The 19,618-nt window shown below is 36.8% G+C and overlaps 1 protein-coding gene across 2 annotated transcripts in view; it reads right to left on the reverse strand.

Annotated features, from left to right (window-relative positions):
* The window catches only part of Gpc6 (glypican 6), a 1,039,564-nt gene that overhangs the window by 511,493 nt on the left and 508,453 nt on the right, over positions 1-19,618 (reverse strand). For both annotated transcript variants that reach the window (XM_026399851.2, XM_026399859.2), the window contains exon 3: positions 13,316-13,707. In XM_026399851.2, the coding sequence (XP_026255636.1) occupies positions 13,316-13,707 (392 nt within the window). The remainder of the gene's footprint in view (positions 1-13,315; positions 13,708-19,618) is intronic.

A 19,618-nucleotide genomic window follows, 5' to 3' on the forward strand; every position in this document is an offset into this window, starting at 1 on the left:
TTTTCTTTTCACTGAAAGAAAATTTGAATGTGCGGTTCACACCATACTGCTTCATGGAGCTGCCATAGACCATCGAGCTTGACATTCAAAGACAAAAGCCCCAACCCTCTGTGAGGCAGTGTGGAATGGCAGCAGGGACTGTGGCATTCAGCCCCAGGATCCTCCTCCAACCAGTGAAATAACCACCACACCTATCCCACAGGTTTAATGCAGGCACTAAGTGGCAATACATGAAAAGTACCCAGTGGAGTATCAGGCAACTACTCAATAGCTGTTAGCTTAGATAGGAAGAGGACTCAGTAACAGTGATGAAGTTCTGGTTAGGCCTGTGCCCATTTCTGCAGAAGTAAACTTCTCGTTGTGTATATTATGAGAATATTCCTGAGTACATTAAGGGATGGGGCGGGGGAGTCTTTCTGGTTCTAACAATGGGAACGATACAACTTTTTCTTCACTGTTGGTTTGCTTTCCCTTATTAAGGAATCATGTTAACCTCCTCTTGGTGGCTAATAGAAGGCGTCAAGAAACTTCACAAATTCAAAGGCTGAGAGGTCAAACAGTAACTATGGGAGAAGTTCATATTCTTTAAACATGGAAGCCATTAGCATACTGAATACTTAGAATATGCTACCCATCCAAAAAGAGAGAGAATAAAGCTATCTACCATTTTCTTTTTTTCTTCAAACATGTCCTCATTTGGCTTCCACTTTTTCACTTTCAGTTAAAAAAAAAAAAAAAAACAGATACAGAGAAACATTTCTCTATTACAAATATACGAATAAAAGAGCCAAGCATTGCAACAGATGGCCACTAACACTGACCTCAGGATCAGGCCAAGAACTGGAGTGATCAGACCCGCTTCAAATTGGAACATGGACGATGATGCTAAAACAAGCTCAAGTTAACATTAATTAACTCCAGCTGATTTTTACGGTGCAGTCACAGGCCCAGGGCTGTCTTATGTTCCAAGAAACTGTAGAAATCCACATTTTATAGTGATCCTCCCAATTTTAAAATAACATGTAAAATCTTAAAGAATGCAAGCCAAATAAAATATGTCTGTGGGTCAGTTTAGACCAAGGTCCACTGGTTTGTAATCTGGTTTAGATCTAGATTTGGGGCCCAATGGAAAGTATTATCCAAGGATTTCTAGTAAACATTCTTTGGTCAGTCTCATTCCTACCTCTACATTGTGTCTCTATTTTTGTTGTTGTTGTTGTTGTTGCTTGTGGGGAGGAAATAACCTGCATCTAAGCCATACAACTGTTTAGAGTACCTAAATCAACCAATAAACTTTAATAGTTAAATACTTAATAAGGGATTCATGAAGGTCCCATGTATTATAGGATTCAAAGTGCAGAATGAGTCACAATAAACATGCATGCACGCACACAGAAACATTAAGACATTCTCTTGGGCTGGGGATATGGCTCAGGCGGTAGCGCGCTTGCCTGGCATGCGTGCGGCCCGGGTTCGATCCTCAGCACCACATACCAACAAAGATGTTGTGTCCGCCGAGAACTAGAAAATAAATATTAAAAAAATTCTCTCTCTCTCTCTCTCTTTCCTCTCTCACTCTCTCTTTAAAAAAAAAAAAAAAAAAAAAAGACATTCTCTTAGTAAGAATGTCTATGAGGTTACTATTTGTGAGATTTCCTAGAAATATTGGCAACAAAATTCTTTTCACATCATAGTATAAATTTTTTAATAACTATATTTTTTGAAGAAATGCCACTGATGTGTTAAAAATGCATAAGATGATAAAATGAAAAAAGTAAAATTCAGTATTAAACATCTCCCACAATTTGACAGCATAAAATTATATCAGCAGTGCATTAGAAACACAAGCTTTTGAAATTAGTTATTCCTACAGGGGGAATTTAGGATTATTTTATTCTCTTCTTTGAAGCCGTCTACATTTCCCCCCCCCCCAAAAAAAAATAAAAAAAAGAAAGAAAGAAAAATGGATTAGCATATATTGATTTTTATACCTTGAAAAATATATATTAAATATATAAAATATTTTTTCCTGATCACCAAGAAAAACTAAATATCCTGGTGATCTAAGCTAGAGTAACAATTTTGCTGGAATTTTCTAGGTCACTTGAAAGAAAATAACTCAGTTTGGTTTGGAGGATTCAGAAGTTTGTATCATTTCCCTGGTTTTCTTTGTCCCTAATCACCACACATGTGAAGAACTATAAATCAGTCAAGGGGGAAGACTTGGATAGCTGGGAGCAGAGGGTTTTTACAATTTATTAAATTTATTAAACTTTAACTATTAAAGTTTATTGATTGATTTAGGTACTCTAAACAGTTGTATGGCTTAGATGCATTTAAACATTTGGTATATCAGGCTGTTGCTGGGGTGGGGGCGAACACTTTAAACTAAAAAAAAAAAAAAAAAAAAAACGCATGAAAATTTTTTTTTTTCAATCTGGATTCTATCTGCCATTCTTGCCAAAATGTCAGGGTACGTTTCTCTCTATTCCAAAATATATAGTTTGGATATTTTATGGAAATAGTGTCATAAATATTTTATATAGTTATCTTCTGTCTACAAATGCAGCAGGATATCATAAGGTTCGTCTTTTCAATAAAATTCTTTATTGCAAGCATAGTTGAATTCTCTGTGGCCCAGCCTCTAATTTGAACAACAAAATCCTCAGAAGGAGGGAAAGACAGCTTCTGCAGAGTGCTTAGTTCTCTGCTATTTTTTACAGCCCTATAAAATCATGTACTTCCTACTAAATATTATCCATTTTAATCAAAAAACAGTGAAATAAATGTTGTCTTATGTCTTGATATATTTTTGGTAAGAGAATGTGTTTTTAGCAAGCCAAGAGGAAATGAAACTTTTAACATCCATTATTTATAAATGAATATATTTCTTTATGGAGAGACTTACATTTGTACCTACTATGAGAAGAGTATAGGGAATAATGTTTCCATAATTAATAAATTTATGAAAGTTTAAAATGTTCAACGAATGGGTGTTTTTGATTGCCAACTTTTTACATAAAATGAATCCAGAAAAGTTTATCTTCCTGACTTCTTCAGATACAATGAACTGAAGAGGACAAAATTCACATGTAAAACCCTCTGCTTTCTGCTGAGTATTGTACACAACAGTAGTATTTTTGACATGTAGCACATCCTGCAAGGGTAAAAATGAATTCACATATCTGCTTATGCAAGTTACTTTAAGGCCACCCAAGGTTAACTTGGATGATCTATCGATTTAGGCTATAGTTTTACTTACATCTGAATGTCAAGGTCACCATTATCCTATTACTGACAACCTGAACTGTCCATTTTCACTCTTGACTATCCCAGTTGGCAGAAGAAAATGTAGAACTTCAGTACTATTTGGGAAGATTACTTGTTTCTGAGCATCTGGTACTGACCCATTGTGTTTGTGCCGAACGTCAGCTCATCAAAATGAAGAAATGCAAAGCACAGACATGGAGAGAAGCAACCTTTCTTGCCATCACAAAGATAACAATGGAGAAAACCTATGGAATGCAATCGTACACCTCCCCTCTTTCTCACAGATATCCGTCTGACCTAATACCTCATTAAAAAAAAAATACTTCATGTAACCCTCCCTACCTACATCCTGCTTCAGCTTGTCAGCACTATTAATGCCATATATCTGTCAAGCTTTATTAAAATTCTTTTGATGTGTACCTTGGATCATAAAACTCTACAGTGCACGATATTGCACCAGGGATGTCCTTGTAACATTGAATCTCAGAAGATGGGACAATAAAAGAGAAATTCTCCAAACTTTCAAGTTCAGCCTAGGATATCCTACACCCTGTGTTCCCAACCTGCTTTTGCACGTGTGAGTACTTAGAATATGACTATTGTTAAAACTTTGTTTCCTTGAAACCTTTTTTTGCCAGAAGAGAATAAATGCATTGGGAGATAAATACCCTAGAAGAGAGGCAGTGTTGACACTGGGATAAACCATCAGTTCCATTTTTCTTTCCGAAACCATTCTAGAAGCACTGTTCTTTGAGTGACAGCACTAGTTTTATCATTGGGCTTTTTTTTTTTTTTTTAATGTGTGATGTACCTTAATTGGTACAGTTCACCAGTGGATGTTCACTATTAGTAACAAAGACATCTTGTCTGTTTGTAGCAAACATTTTCCATGGCCCCAGAGGAATTCTTATACTTATGGGGCACCAGCAAACCACAGACATGCCAATCAAAACGGATTTACTGTGAGCCCATCACGTTTGTAGATACAGCAAATATATCCCAGGGGAAAAAACTAGGGCAGAAAGGCACAAAAAAAGGGTAAAGGGGAACTGAATGCAGGGTAGATAAAACCCAAACACTCCAACAGAAACAAGCAAACCATGTTCATTAGTTTCCCACTTTTTGTGTTATTTTAGAAAAGTACATCTAAACCTATGTTTGAGCCTCTAATTATCTGGACTGACTTTGGTTGGTTGCTTGGATTTTGCAAATGTGTCATGACCAGATACCTGATCCTACAGAGCATTAGCAATATGCAGTTCTCATCCTAGAACACTTACCAAGGAGTTCAATGATGTTCAAAGACGCGTCTACGGATAGTGCCTTGGATATCAGTGTGAAATTGCTATCAAGATTTTTAAAACACTTTCAGTTCTTTTTTTTTTTTTTACTTACCTTGTCGTGAATGGCAACAGACTATTCATATGTAGCTTCCAGTCTAGACACCATGATTTGTGGCCCTTGTTCCAGAATCAGTAGGAGCAATGGAGTTAATACAACCTATTACATTACTCCAATCTAGCTATGCTTGTTGTTCGTAACATCCTAGAGGTCAAATCCAAGGTCAATTTTCTGCGTCCTTCCCACTATCTGCAAGTTGATACTGTTCATTACTACCTATTTTCTTTTTTAAAATTTTCCCTCCATTTACTTTTAGAAAAACATATTTTTCTAGCTTTCGGTATTGTCTTTCTCTTTTGAATGATTTTTAAATACTAGACTCCCTGGGAGCTCTTCTGATCCCACTCTCTTCTTTAATTAAATGTTACTGTCATTCAGCAACATTTATATCTTGGTAAGTTTTCAAAATCTGTCAGCAGATGGACAACTGCTACTAACTAGGAACCAACTAAGTGCCAGGTATGCTTGATGCTGGGGACAGATCCTAAAAAGGCAGCACCTTAGCTGCTGTGCTGGAGAATCCACTTCCCTCTAGATGCCATCTCCTCTCTGCTCCATGCTGCTCTGACTCAGGTCTCACCACCTCTCATCTGGTCCATTACAGCAGCTTCCGGTCCCAGCACCTGCCCTCATCCTCCCTCATCCAGTTTGTCATCTCCATACACCATCTGTCTCAAGTAAAGATCTGATTACATATTTATCTTTTGAAAAAAATTGGCAGGTAGCCCTTGCCCCTATGCAAAGCCCTTCAAATTCCTAAATTTCAAATATAAGGACCAAATAATAGGGGCCAAATCTACCTTCTGGCTTCATCTCCAAAGATCTATGACCTGGACCCCTAGCCAGAAAACTGCTCCTCTTTCATTCCTCTGAAAGACACTATTCATTTTTTAAGTTCAAGTCTGACTACTGCCAACTTTAAGGTGTTTTCTCCAGTTTCCCACAACAAAGAACTCTGTATCTTATCCACACTTCCATCATTATCCTGATCACTTATATTACATTCAAATTTTTATGTTTATATATTCTGGTTAGACTGTGATTTTCTCATAGGAGACTCCATTCATTGTTATTTCTGCCTCATATACACAAGATGAGCCACACTTATCGGTCCCTTGAAAGTACTGCACTGCTTCTATTCACAGAAAGTTGTTTTTAATGTGCAGGCAGAATGGACATGCACAGATTCCTTAGTGACACAGACAGTTTTAATTTGAACATCCAGCTTGCTTTATCTCCTTCTGTTCATTGCTTTGCACTTCACGCCTCAGGAATACACATGCCTGCACACAGCATTTGGCTTCATACCCCTACGGTTGAGCTCAGTTGCTACTTCTCTGCCTGAAGCATCCTTCACCGTGTTAGCTGCTCATGTCACCTGCACAATACCCACATGTCCTTCAACATGCAGTCCAGAAATCAATGTCCCTGAAAGTCTACTTGCATCCTAAGATTATACTAGGCATCCCTCCATTCTGTTCCTAAAACATTTTTTTTTTTGCACAGTTGTCTCATTATATAATGACACTATTTCTGCTTCTCTCTTCTCACTTAGCTTGGTCTTGGTATCTCAAGAGCTTACAAACAGAATTCGACATAGAAAACATACTGACCAAATGTTTACTGATCAAGACTGAGCTAAAACTCCACAATAGGTCTGTTTTTACAAGGATCTGCATCTGGGCCAGATGAATGGTCAAGTATTAAAAATATCCAGTAGGGTCAAAGATTATCCCTGATAGATACAGTATAGTAAGAACTGTGGCCCCCAACTCCAACTTTATCTACTTATGGCACATTTAGGGAAAGTTAAGAAGCCCCGGGGCTGGGGATGTGGCTCAAGCGGTATCCGCTGAGAACTAAAAAATAAATATTAAAAATTCTCTCTCTCTCTCTCTCTCTCTCCTCTCACTCTCTCTTTAAAAAAAATAAAAGAAGCCCCTTCATTTCTCTTTTCAGTATGAATAGAATTTCAAAATTGGATTTGGTGGGAGGGAAAGGTGCTCATTTTAATGGAATTCTAATAGTAATATAACATTAAATTAAAAGCACCCTTCACCATGTTAGGAACTCATGTCTCCTGCAGAATACCCACATGCCCTTCAACATGCAGTTAATAGTTCAAACATAGTTATTAGAAATAGACATAAGCCACAAAAGAAGAGAGGCTGCACAGCTTTTATGCCTTGGAAATGAATGGCTTCATTGTCTTTGATTTTCACCCTTTTCCTAACTCAAACATTTCCCAAATTCATATGCCCAGCCTATCCACTTTGAAAAAAAAATCTTAAAGTTAGTAATAACAATTTTAATTATTTTATTCAAAATGATTTAATGGTTTTAATAAAAATGGGATCTCAAAAAATGTAGACTCAACTGAGCTCCATCCCACTATTCTAGAGTGGAAAATGTTCTTTTCTTCTTCTGACACCTGGAATTCTTTGTACTCTTTGGATTTACAGGGCTTAGCACATTACCAGGGCCATGGTAAAATTCATACATTTTCAATGGACTTTATTAATAAGCTATTTTTGTTGCTATGGTTCCTTGTTATCATTTCTTACTATTTTTAACCATGAAATTATTTATTAATCAACTGCAAAGCATTTTCCAAATATAATGTAACATCTACAATACCATCATAAAGCAGTGAGCATAAATTATTTAGTTTGTTTTAAAAGTTGTAAACTGAAAGCATTATTGATAATTTCAAAAGGTTCATCCAGTCTTCCTAACACTGTATATTATTGAGGTAATCTACAATGAATAACCATAAATTACAGAAGATAATACATTAACCACAAAAGAACTACAAACAGGTTTCATTCACCTAAGGCCTCTCCTGGTTCTTTTCATTTCTGGATCACTCCCCCAAAATTAAATCCAATCAAAAAATTGCCACAGAAGGAATAAAACCAATAATTCAGGCAATAGCTACAACAGGTGGTCTTACTTTACATCTTAAATTCTTGCTCCAAAGCAAACAACTAAATAGAATACCAGGTCTCCTTTAAATTGAATCCCAGTAAATTCTTCAGAATGGTTTCCCATTGTGATCAGAGGAAGCCTTAAATGCAGGCAATTCATAGCCTTTATTTCACCAAAATTGATGGAAAATTTCTCTCAATCTTATCGAGCATCAACCACATTTATTGAAAATTGGCTATGCTCACTCCTTTCTAGGACACATTGTTAATTCATGTTGTTTACTCAGGTGGAAGAACTACTTAAGAGCCCTGGATGCAAAATGCCAGTTCTATGTAGTGCACACAGACAGGTGTCTGTTGATGAAAATTTTCTGGTCTTTCTAAGAACTAAAAGTCAGATTTTTCTTTCAAAATCATGACCCACAAGGAAAAAAAAAAAAGGTTGTAGAGAGCCTAGCTGGGTGCAGTGGCATATGCCTATAATCCCAGCAGCTTGGAAAGCTGAGGCAGGAGGATCGCAAGTTCACAGCCAGCCTCAGCAACTTAGTGAGACCCTAAGTAAGTGAGACTCTGTTTCAAAATTTAAAAACAGAAAATGGGGATGGTGATGTGGCTCCATGGTTAAGTGCTCCTGGGTTCAATCCCTGGTAGAAAACAAAACAAAACAAAACAGACTTTCGATAGATGATAGACAGATGATAAACTGACGACACTGTCAGCCAACAGCTTAAGTTCTATGCATCCCAACTGTACTACCTATCCTCTTTCTCTGGAATAAACCAATGAAAGGACTTGCCTAGCTGAAGTGATTGCCCTTGACAGAATTTTTGGCTTTTCCTCCTGGAAATCACTTTTATTAAAGCAAAAAGATATGAAAGTTGTGTCTTTGTGTAAATGGCATTATGATAGCCCAGGAAGATACTTGAGTCATTTCCACATTTGCCTCCATGGAGAATAAGGTTTAAGCTATGCATGCTTAAGCAGACAACCTGTTCATGTCTCTTTACAAAGTTCCCTCTTTGGTCTTGGCGACGTCAAAGATTTCAGAGTGGCCACCTGGCATTCATGCTTCTACTCACTACCCGGTGTATATGATAGAATGAGAATGGTGTTTTAATAAAGGGGCATGATTAGTATGGATTTATTCTTGGAAGACTACTATATTATTATTATTAAAATTTGTTCTTATGCTCATTTTAGAGCTTTGTCTTCCATGTCTATCCAATGTCATTTAGCAGAATATGGAGCAAACTAGCTGTAGGTCATACAAACAATGGAAGGTAGCTCAGGAACATTATCAGAGATACACAGGTGGCAAGAAATAGATGGTCAATGGTAAAGACTTTCCCAGCTTTAATTTCTTTAATTAAAAAAAAGGAATCTTACAAGCTGGGTATGGGGTTGTTTCCCCACTATTCCCACCAGAAGGATCACAAGTTCAAGGTCAGCCTAGGCAACTCAGCAAGACTCAATCTCAAAAATAAAATTAAAGAACTGGGGGTGTAGTACAGTAGTATAGTGTTTGTTTAGCATGCATGAGGCCCTGGGTTTAATTCCCAGTATCATCAAAAATTAAAATTAAAAATTAATCTTATACACACAAGTATGCATACACCTATTCACTCATGTATATACCCAGAAACTAGAATAAGAAATATATGCTACGAATAATTGTGGGAACTCCTTAACTCCTGTGTGTCCCTCCTTGATTGTAACTCCAAAACTTGTTTCCAGAAGAGAATACCACCTGATGTTGTGTTTATCATTCTCTGGATTTCTATCAGATTTCCATCAGTTTTACTATATATATTTTTAATCCTATATATATTTTTAATCCTAAATAACATATGGCTTAGTTTTGCATTTTGTACTTTATGTGAAGTATGTAATATTTGGTGATTTCAGGCATGTATTCTTTAGTGAGGTTTCTGCAATTTATCTGTAAATATGTCTGTGATTCATTTATTTTTTTATGCTCCATAGGATTTCCTGGTATGAAATAATCAACACTTACACACAGGGAACATTAATGATATTTCTACTTTTTATTCTATTTTAAACAATGCTACTATGAACATTCTTCTATATATGTATTCTTCTATATATTTCCTCCAGGGGAAGAACCATAGATTCAGGATATGTATTTCTTCAATAATAACAATTTTTTCAACTCATTATGGGAAGTAAGCACATCAATTTGCACATGCACTGGCAAAATATGGATAGTCTGATACTCTCTATCTTGCCAACACTTGGCATGCTCAATGTTATGATTTAGATATGAGGTGTCCTCTAATAAGCTTATGTCAGATAATGCATGAATGTTCAGAGGTGAAATAATTCAACTATGGCAGCTGTACTAATCTCAGAGAATTAAGACATTTGAGGGATTAATAATCTGAATGAATTAACTGGGTAGTTAACTATAGGCACGTGGGACGTAGCTGAGGAAGCAGGTCACTCTAGGGCCTTGCTTTGGGGGTCTATATTTTCAATCCTGGCATCTCTCTCTTTCTCTCTCTCCCCTAACATATTCTCTCTCTCTCTCTCTCTCTCTCTCTCTCTCTCTCTCTCTCTCTCTCTCTCTCTCCCTGCTCTCATGAGCTGATCAGTTTTCCTCCACCACGCCCTTCTGCCATCATGTTCTGTCTTACCTCAGGCCTAGAGCAATGGAGTTGGCCCACCATGAACTGAAGATCTGAAATTGTGAGCCCAAAATAAACTTCTCCTCCTCTAAGCTGTTCCTGTCAAGAATTTTGGTCACTTGACAAAAATCTAACACCCAAAAAAGTGGTAATTCACATAGACAATAAATCCTCTAGAATCACATCATGCTTCTGAGTCAGAGCTTGAACTACAATTACTTCATAGTGAATTCTCTCCTTTCAAAATCGAGAAAAAGACACGGTTTGAATCCATAAAATGGCAAGCGTAAGTTTTAAAACTAATTCTATTGATGCTTACAAATTAGTCTCCCATTTTTCTTACAAGGAAATTCCCTATAACATGATGTCAAAACATTTGTGTCTAACTACTGTGTTTTGCCAAAGAGGTAAAGTTTCCAGTCAAAACAATTAATTAGAAGCTATTAATGATGATTTCAAAGATTTAAGTAGTCACTTAAATGAAGAGAGAAACTGAAGGGAACAAAATCCCTAAAACATGGTGTAGGAGATGAGCTCCTTTGCTGATCTCAAACGGGGACATTTGCCTTAAAACCTCTAACTCTACTCCCATCATTAAATTACTTAATGAATAGAGCACGCAGTGACATCGGTTTTGTGATGGACTTCAACCTCAAACATAACTCTTTCTTCTCTTAAGGTAGGGTTAGTCCTTGTAATATTTTATCTTTGTCACAAAAGTATTTTGGGTGCTGAAAGCATCATAGCACTAGTAGATCCATTTCTAGTTTGGTCATCTACAGACCATCTGGGTAATCGTTTGGGTAGGAAATTCATAGGTGAAACACTAAAATCCTTGAGTCATACATGATTTTAGTAAAAACTTCAGTTTCATTTCATCTCTTGCTATATCTATTTATCTACCTACTGACCTACCTACCTACCTTTCTCCAAAAGGCAATGCCTGGATGTCATCATGAGATTCATGGTTTTAGTTGATCAGAGCTAATGAAATTCAGGTCAACTAAGCCAAGATCTGCACAGAAAGATTAACTTTTCATGGTCACACCATCAACAAACACCCCTGCCAATGAGAGGATTAGGGAAACAGAGACTTTACTGTTGTAGAGTACAACACTTCTCACTTCTAGGGGAAAAAAAACAAAAGATCATTCTGTACTGTTGATTGGTCTGTGATGTTGGCCTTCAGCACGAAGAGGAGCGTGATTGATTTTGCTAGAGAAGACCTCAGAATTGGACAGTCTGGAACGAGTGAGGGGAGGCCCTCGGTGGGTACCTGCTATGGAGCCCTCCTCCAATCAGCAGCAGAGTCAGCTGCAACCTTCCCTGTGACCTCAGACACTTGGTTAGCAAATACATATCCCCCTCTCTCACAGGAGCACCCAGATTGTGACACCTGCATTGAAATGTTATTGACGTCAGGCAGAGTAAGTGTGGATGGCAAGGAACAGTGCACGTGTACTCCCAACACCTTGGGTCTCTCACCTCCTGAGAGGTGAGGTCTCCCTCCTGCTGGCTGCAAGTTTTGTTCTTCCAGAGTGAATGCTTCCATCAGAGGCCTCTGAGACTACACTTATTTTTAGTTTTAACATTTTCGATAAAACTTACTTTTGAAACAAAATCTTTCTGCTCCAAAATATGAAATATGTATTTTTTTATACTAATTTATATTTTACTGACCATCTTTGGGAAGTCCTACTTCCTCTTGCTAGTCCACTTGGGCAACTCCTTTTTATTCCACTTTTGGGTAGTTCCTTCACTATGTCAAACGTTGTTGATATTCAATAAAAGTCATTGTATCAAATGTCAGAGTGATAGGACATTTATATCATTAATGGCAATTATCCCTTTAAAAGCCTTTTGCAAATAACCTTCCCATATGTTTAAACATTTTAGGAAATGATAATGTAAAAAAAACTGGAATGCTATGAATTTGACAAATTGTGCTATGAAGAAACATTTTCAAGAGTAAACACCATCCTTATGCCAAGATGTAAATGTTGAGATCAATGTGGAAAGAAAAAGAAATACAGCACTGTAAGAAATACAGCACCAACAGTTGTGAAGAGCACTGTGGCTCTTTGGCACATCCCTGAAATTAAAAAAGTGCTGTTTGGCCATCGTCTGTACAAATAAGACCTTTTCTAGGCGATATGGTACCAGATTCCTTGTGTGTATTGTTTTGTCTTTACTGCTGATAGTGACCATCTTTTTGTTTCTTCGTCAGGCTGGCCTTGTAAATGGGAAAGCACATCTCATAAGAGCAGTTAAATGTCAAGGAAAAACTTAATATTTCCTCTAGAGAGTAAATATTCAGTGCTTCATGGATGGCAGTGGAGAGTGATCCCTTGCACTAAAGTTTTAGAGATGCTATCCTCCAGGAAAGGCCCAAATTGGGATCAGTGATTTATCTTTCTCATAAGTTCACCATGGCATAGGATTACAAAATAATGGAGAATGAAAGGAATTATCTGCCAGAATCTATAGTGGCACTCATTAGTCCTCCCTAATCGAGTTCTACAGGTGTCAGGAAAGGCTCTTCCGTCACTACTAAGGAATTCCATCACTTTGACACATGATCAAGAATAAATGCCAGGTGCTACTGTTCTGAACAATTGGTACCTACTTGCAGGCCTGATGATGACTCTCCCCTGACTTCCTAGAGGACTCCAGTCCCTTAATGGACCATTTTGAGGGTATTTATCACCCTTGAACCTCTGACCAGAAGTGTCAAGTGATCACAGTTGCAACATGATTGTTTTTTTCTCCATTCCTGATAGAAACTTCACTGGTAGAAGTTGCAAAAAACTATTGACAATATTTTCTAAACCACAGAGAACTTCTTGAAATCTTGACTTCTCTCACACCAAGCAGGGAAAACAAAACAAAACAAACAGATTTGAGCCTGGACACTTAATTGATTTCTGTAAGAAGAAGGACACAGTAAATAGGAATTCTTCCATCATCATCATCATCACCATCATCATCATCACCGGCAAACATTTGTTTTAAAACAACAACAACAGCAACAAAAAGGAAGGCCAATTAGAAAGACTATGCATTTTCCATTACCTTGGAAACCCGGTTTGCAACCTCTCTGCCCACGGTCAGCCCCTGGACAAAGGTGCGAGCAGCAATGAAGGCACGGGTGACCTGAATCTTCAGCTTCCGGGGCACATCTCCAAATGGCTTCAGCTGGTCAGTGTATTTGCTCACGCACTCCAGGTAGTCCTCACTGAAGTGATACTGAGGGTTGATCAGCTGGAACATTCGTTCCAGGAGCCGAGCCCAGAAGTCATTCAGCATCTCCTCGAGGTTCACGTTGCCCCCAGTGTAATATCTCTTCAGCTCCGTGAAGAGGTCCTGGAACACTTCTGAATTCTGCATGTAGAGCATCCCATAGGTCCGGACAAACATGTCATTGAGGGACTTCTCTGCATTTTCTAGAAGTTCTCGGAAAAATTCTGGAGATAAAACAAGAAAACAATCATAAATAATATCTAGAAAGCCTCAGGCATCTACTTGTCTTAAACACAACCACTTTTAATGAGCAGTTTCATAGAAAAATGTAGCCTGTGATTAAGATATAAATGAACTGATCAAAACAGTATGTAAATATGTACTTTTTGTCATTTTGTAATACTGGGGATTGAACCCAGAGTCTCACACATGCTAGACAAGCACCCCATTACTGAACTATACCCAGCCCTTTTTATTTTGAGACGGTGTCTCCCTAAGTTGCATATGTTGATCTCCAATTTGTGATGCTCTTGCCTCAGCCTCCTGAGTAGCTGAGAGTACAGGCTAGCAGCACTGCACCAGACTAAAGACAATATTTTAAATGAGAATTGATCTACATCTGTGATCTTAGATGAGACAAAGGAATCAGAAGACTCTGTAAATTCTATTTCAGAGAGGATCCATTAACATCCGAAGCTTACCTCCTAACATTCTTCTAAAATAGCTCAATTCTTTTTTTATGAACTGTTAAATTTTAGAAAATCTTATGGTTTGATATAAACTCAAAATAGGTTGCAAACATAATGTGCAAAGTATCACCATTAACACAGTAACAAATGCATACCTATAAACACATTTGCTCAGGCCTATTTACAAATTTGTTGTAATGTTAAATTCAATTACATTGCTTTTATTTGGAACAGTTCTTAAATGGGATGTTCAAATTAATGTAATATTTTGGACTCCTTCTAGTTCCTATATATAGTAATCAATTAAAAGTGTTCAGAGATTCATGATGCAATTAAATTCACTTAATACTAAAGCTATAATGAACATAATTAAGGTGGCCATAATGAATCAGAAAGCTATGAAGTATCTTGGATAATCATTACAAATGCAAACTATCATCTTACAGAATTTACTTGAACAAAATATTGATAGTTGGGCTTTCTGATTAAGACAATCTAAATGAAAAGTATGTACAACAAATGAAATCTTTCACTCTGCAAGATCTCTTGAGTGTCGCTGAGATCACTGATAGGATACAAACCTAAGGCAGGCTAAAAAGCCATTAGGTCTGCTAGCCTCACTAGTTCAGCTGTCAGGCTGTATGAAGAGGTACCTCATGTAGGTAGGGTATGTATACATGTAATGCACACTAGCCATGCATATGTGGGACGCACACTAACCCAGAAGTCATTGGGCTAGTAATACTGAGGTTTTATCAATGCATGAATAAGCCTAGGTAAAGTCTAAGCTTTATCCCATTTAGATAATATAATTTGGGGTGGCAAAAACACAAAGGAATGATAATTCTCCTGAGTTTATCAATCCAAGTTCCCAATAGTAGAGTGATTCTGCTTCACCTCTTCAAAGCCCCTTGAAGCTATTCTGTTTCTCCCTTGGAAATTCAGGGACAAATCAAGTCCTAGATATTTCAAGGACTTCAAGTAAAAACTTTATAAAAGATTTTTCTTTCTGGGTCCCTGGGGGGTTATTTCTGAAGAAAGAAGGGAAAAAGTGATGAGTCCTTCTCTGTGTCCCCAGGAACTACTCTGTGCTTTGTCAGAAGCTGGCTAAAAAAACACGTGCTTCATTGCTTCAGATGTGGTTAATGCAGAATCAAACAATTTTCTTGATCATTACATAGTGTTTATACTAATGATAACTACCTTATATTTGTTTTCAAACAGGCAACAGAACTTAAAAAGACTCTGCTCACTTGTTTACCTTTTTTAGCATAAGAGTTGTTTTTTTTTTTTTCTCTTGATACAGAGGCTACAAAAACTTAGGGATTGCCTAAGTGTTATGACTGAGGAACCTTGTACAATTTTGTCCAAGCCAACAATTACTTGTTACTTTAATTTTTCTCAAATGTAAAATCAGATTACATTTTATTAAACTGTTTTACTTGATAGGAAGATGGAAGTGATAATAACCCTGACTTGATTTGTATATATTGTAGTTGTGTATTAAAATTCCATACTGTACCCCACAAATATGTACAATAGTTAAATGTTAGTCAAAAGTTAAGAAAAAATATCTAAGGAGATGGAAATGTTAACTACCCTGATTTGATCATTATGCACTAAATACATGTGTCAAATTATCACACTGTATCTCATAAATTTGTAAAATTAAAATAATCTGTATAAAGAAAACCATACTAGAGAGTGTGGTTCAATCTTTAAGGATTCGGTAAAATGAGTGTTGAAGCAGATGATTATGTATGTTGTATGTCAATGCTATTTATAACTTTTTGAATCAAAGGCATAAAAAACATGTTTTTAGTAATGCTAGTCACCTAGTTTGTCCTAAAATGGGAATTATATTAAATTATTAATATTGATACCAAAGTATTAAAAGTAGTATAACTAAAATATTTCAGTCTTGAAACCAAGAAAGAAAACAGCTTAGGTCTGCTGATATAGGAACTAGGTGAAAAGTATTGCAGACTGTGAAAGAATATAGGAAAGAATGGAATAATCACTGAATTGAAAAATACTAATATAATGAGACTGGAAAGTGGATTCTAATCATGAGCTCTAGATAGCCTATTCATTTATCTTCTTTTGAGGTCAATTATTTTGTTGGACTCAGGAATTAAAGCTTAATTTATTGAACACGATGTAGTGCCTTCAGCAATGAATAGTCAGTAATCAATAGTGTGGTTTAGATTTGCAAAGTGGTAAAAAAAAAAAAGAGTGTGTTGGGGTGGGAAGGCCTTTTGGTCATCATGGCTCTCCAAAGACTTGAGGTAAAAATTGTCTTTATGAATGAAAATTTCAGTCTTCTATTAGCAACAGTAAAATCCCTGAAGCTTTTTCCTGTCCTGACACAGGATCTCGGAAATATTGGGCTTCTGAGCACTCTTAAGATGAATCATTAAAATTAGACTGTCTCTTCTCTGCATCTTGTGTGGTTTTTATTTTTTTATGTTTAAATTTGTATCCATAATGGAATACAGAAACCAAGTTATCATATTTCAATAAATATGGTTCAAGAATCATTTCAGAAGATTCCAAGCTTAAAGTTTTGTCTAAGGGTGTGTCATGGCCTCAAAAGGTTGCTATTAGCTTCACTGGTCCTCAAAAGTCAAATTACTCCTTGTTCAAAATCATTATATGGTTTACTGATCTCATAGGCAAAGTTAATATTTTGTATTGAAAGACACTAATACATCAGCCAATTATAAAAAATGTTGCTACCTTAGGGTACATTGATCTTATATCGTATGACAAATGGGAATCCAAGGTACTGAGGCAAAACTAATGTCCTGCCAAAATAAGTAAGCTCCTTTCATCGTCAGCAGGCCTGTGGACTTCCACCACTTGAAGGTTGACTCTGAACAAAGTACTTTATGCTTGGATGGAAATTGTTTCTCAGCAAACCAAACAAGGTAGAGATTTGGAAGACAGTTATCTGATCCATTTTGCTGATGAAGTATTATGTCCAAACACATCAGAGAGAGTAAAATTCAAGCGCAATATAAGAAAAAGCAAAACCTCTATGTAACCCTTCGATCAACAGAAATTCTCATCTGTAAGAAAGAGTCAGGCTGAAAGAAAGGCGATTTGAGTTTTTTCTTCCTCAATCACAAAATATACATCAAAGGTGGTTGCTTAGGGCTCAGTTATGCTTCATAGGTGCACAAAAAGAATTTTTCCAGCCAGCATTAGCCTCTGGGAGGGTTTTATTCATCCAGAGGGGAGATCTCAGATGGAAACATCTGTTTGCTGCGGGGCAGACTAAAAACTACCATTGCTCCTCTAGCAAAATTAAAGCCTGCACGGTGCTGTGGATTGCTTGGAGAGGCCTCTTAGGGGGCAAAAATCAACTCCTAGGAGCCAAGAGGTGCCCTGAGGATATCTGTGGAAGGCTTCAAATGAAGCCTTCAAATGAACAGACTGGAATGTAAGGTGGCACACAGAACAAAAGGGAAGCAAAAGGAACAGGGATAAAGCAGCCTAGGAATTCACAGGCTTTATAATACAGTAATATCTCCTCCTATTCAAACCAGAGGGATGGCTTCCTTAACAGTAATGTGGATCAGCACAGTGGTAGATTGGAAGTGGGGTTGGGATTATGCACAATATGCCATCATTTTCCGATTCTATTCTCCTGCTGTCCAAAATACTTCTCACTGAAATCTTGTTTAAGATAAGTGTTGCAGCATGGTGGTATAAATTCATGTAGTTACAGCTCAATAAGTGAAGAGCTTTGGTCACTGGTCAGTGGAGACTCCACCTGGTCTGAACTCGGACAGTGAGGGCTTTACTTGCCCATCTGAGACAGAGGTGCTATAAACCACATCTTAGAAGAAGACATTCACCTTCCTGTCATCCTCCAAATATTTTTTTCTTTCTTCTCCTTCTCTTTGTTCTTCTTTTGGTAATGAGAATTGAACTCAGGAGTGCTTAACTCCTGAGCCCCATCCCCAGCACATTTTTTTAATGTTTTATTTAGAGACAGGGTCTTGCAAAGTTGATTAGAGCCTCCATAAGTTGCAGAGGCTGGCTTTGAAATTTTGACCCTTCGGCCTCATCCTCCACATTCTTGAGCATTTATAGAAAAGAAATCATTCATATCTTCCCACATTCCAAATTCACATGCACCTATTTAAACAAAATACTGCAGTCTCTGTTCAAAAATTTATTGATTTATTATTAATATATTGTATTGAATAATCTCAAGTGCTTTGTTTTGTGGGTTTTTTGATAAATAAGACTATATCATCTGTATTTCTTCATAATGCATGTTTTCAAGAAACAAGAATATAAGAGAAAGATGTAAAAAATTATTTTCAATAGATATCCTACGATGATGCCTCAAATTTTTTTTCAAGATTAGTTGCATTTTTGTGTAAGACTTTCAGAATGCAGTTTTTAAAATTATGGGATTGATACTATATAACATTATTGCTAAAATAAGAATTTATTTTAAAAGCAAGGTATCAGAATCCATAACCATTGAGATGATGCTGCTAGGAGCAAAAATTCATTTAAGAGTTGTAATTTCTTATCACTTAATTCACATTTTCTCTTGCTCTGTCTGTGTGTGTGTGCTTTCATAAATTAAGTTTATTAAGTTATAATGAGAATTATGATTTACTCAGTCAGAACTTCCTAGGAGTTAGTAGAAACCTATATGATCTCAAAGTGAGTAATACACATCTTCCCTGTTTGAAGGATTATTAAACACATTTCTGTCCCTTAAGTAAATGTGGTCCCTCCTCCCACATAGAGAAACTGGTTTCCAATGCAAACAATATGGCAATAGAATATACCTGCTATTTCTGTTTGGCTCTGTTAGATTTTAGGAGGAAAGTATACATATTAAACTTTAAATAGAGACCAAAAAATGAGCTTGAAAAAACAAATGACGCCAATTTCAAGGATAATCAGAGATAGGACCTGAGAAGTTGCCTGATTTCTAGCAGGTATCAGACACTACATTACGGGCTTTTCACATATTGTATGTGAATCATATACTAGTATACCTAGTTAGCAGAATTGAGGCTTCACATTTTAACTGAGTTGCCCTAGACCACTTGAACCAGCATGCAATGGACACCTCCAAAGTTATTACAGAGAAGGATGAGTTCTAAGAAGGAACAAGGCAGCAGAGTGGCTTTGCAGTTTATCCTAAGTCAAATTTTCTTACATTGTGATTTGAATAATTAATGGGAAGTATTATAGACTTCCAAGATAGCAGATAAAACCATATTTAAATATAAATTGCAAAATGCATTCTAAAGTCACATATAAATTATTTATAAAAATAATTTTCATGTGTGATTATTTTTTCCACTAATAATAATTAGTTAATGCAGAGCATGAGACTGAGAGCATGTTCAAACCTCTAGGGTTAAAAAGGTTTCCTCAGAGAGGAGGCATTTGGTGGAAGAAACTCAAA

This window comes from Urocitellus parryii, chromosome 2 (genome assembly GCF_045843805.1).
Source record: "Urocitellus parryii isolate mUroPar1 chromosome 2, mUroPar1.hap1, whole genome shotgun sequence".
Taxonomy (NCBI): Eukaryota; Metazoa; Chordata; class Mammalia; order Rodentia; family Sciuridae; genus Urocitellus; species Urocitellus parryii.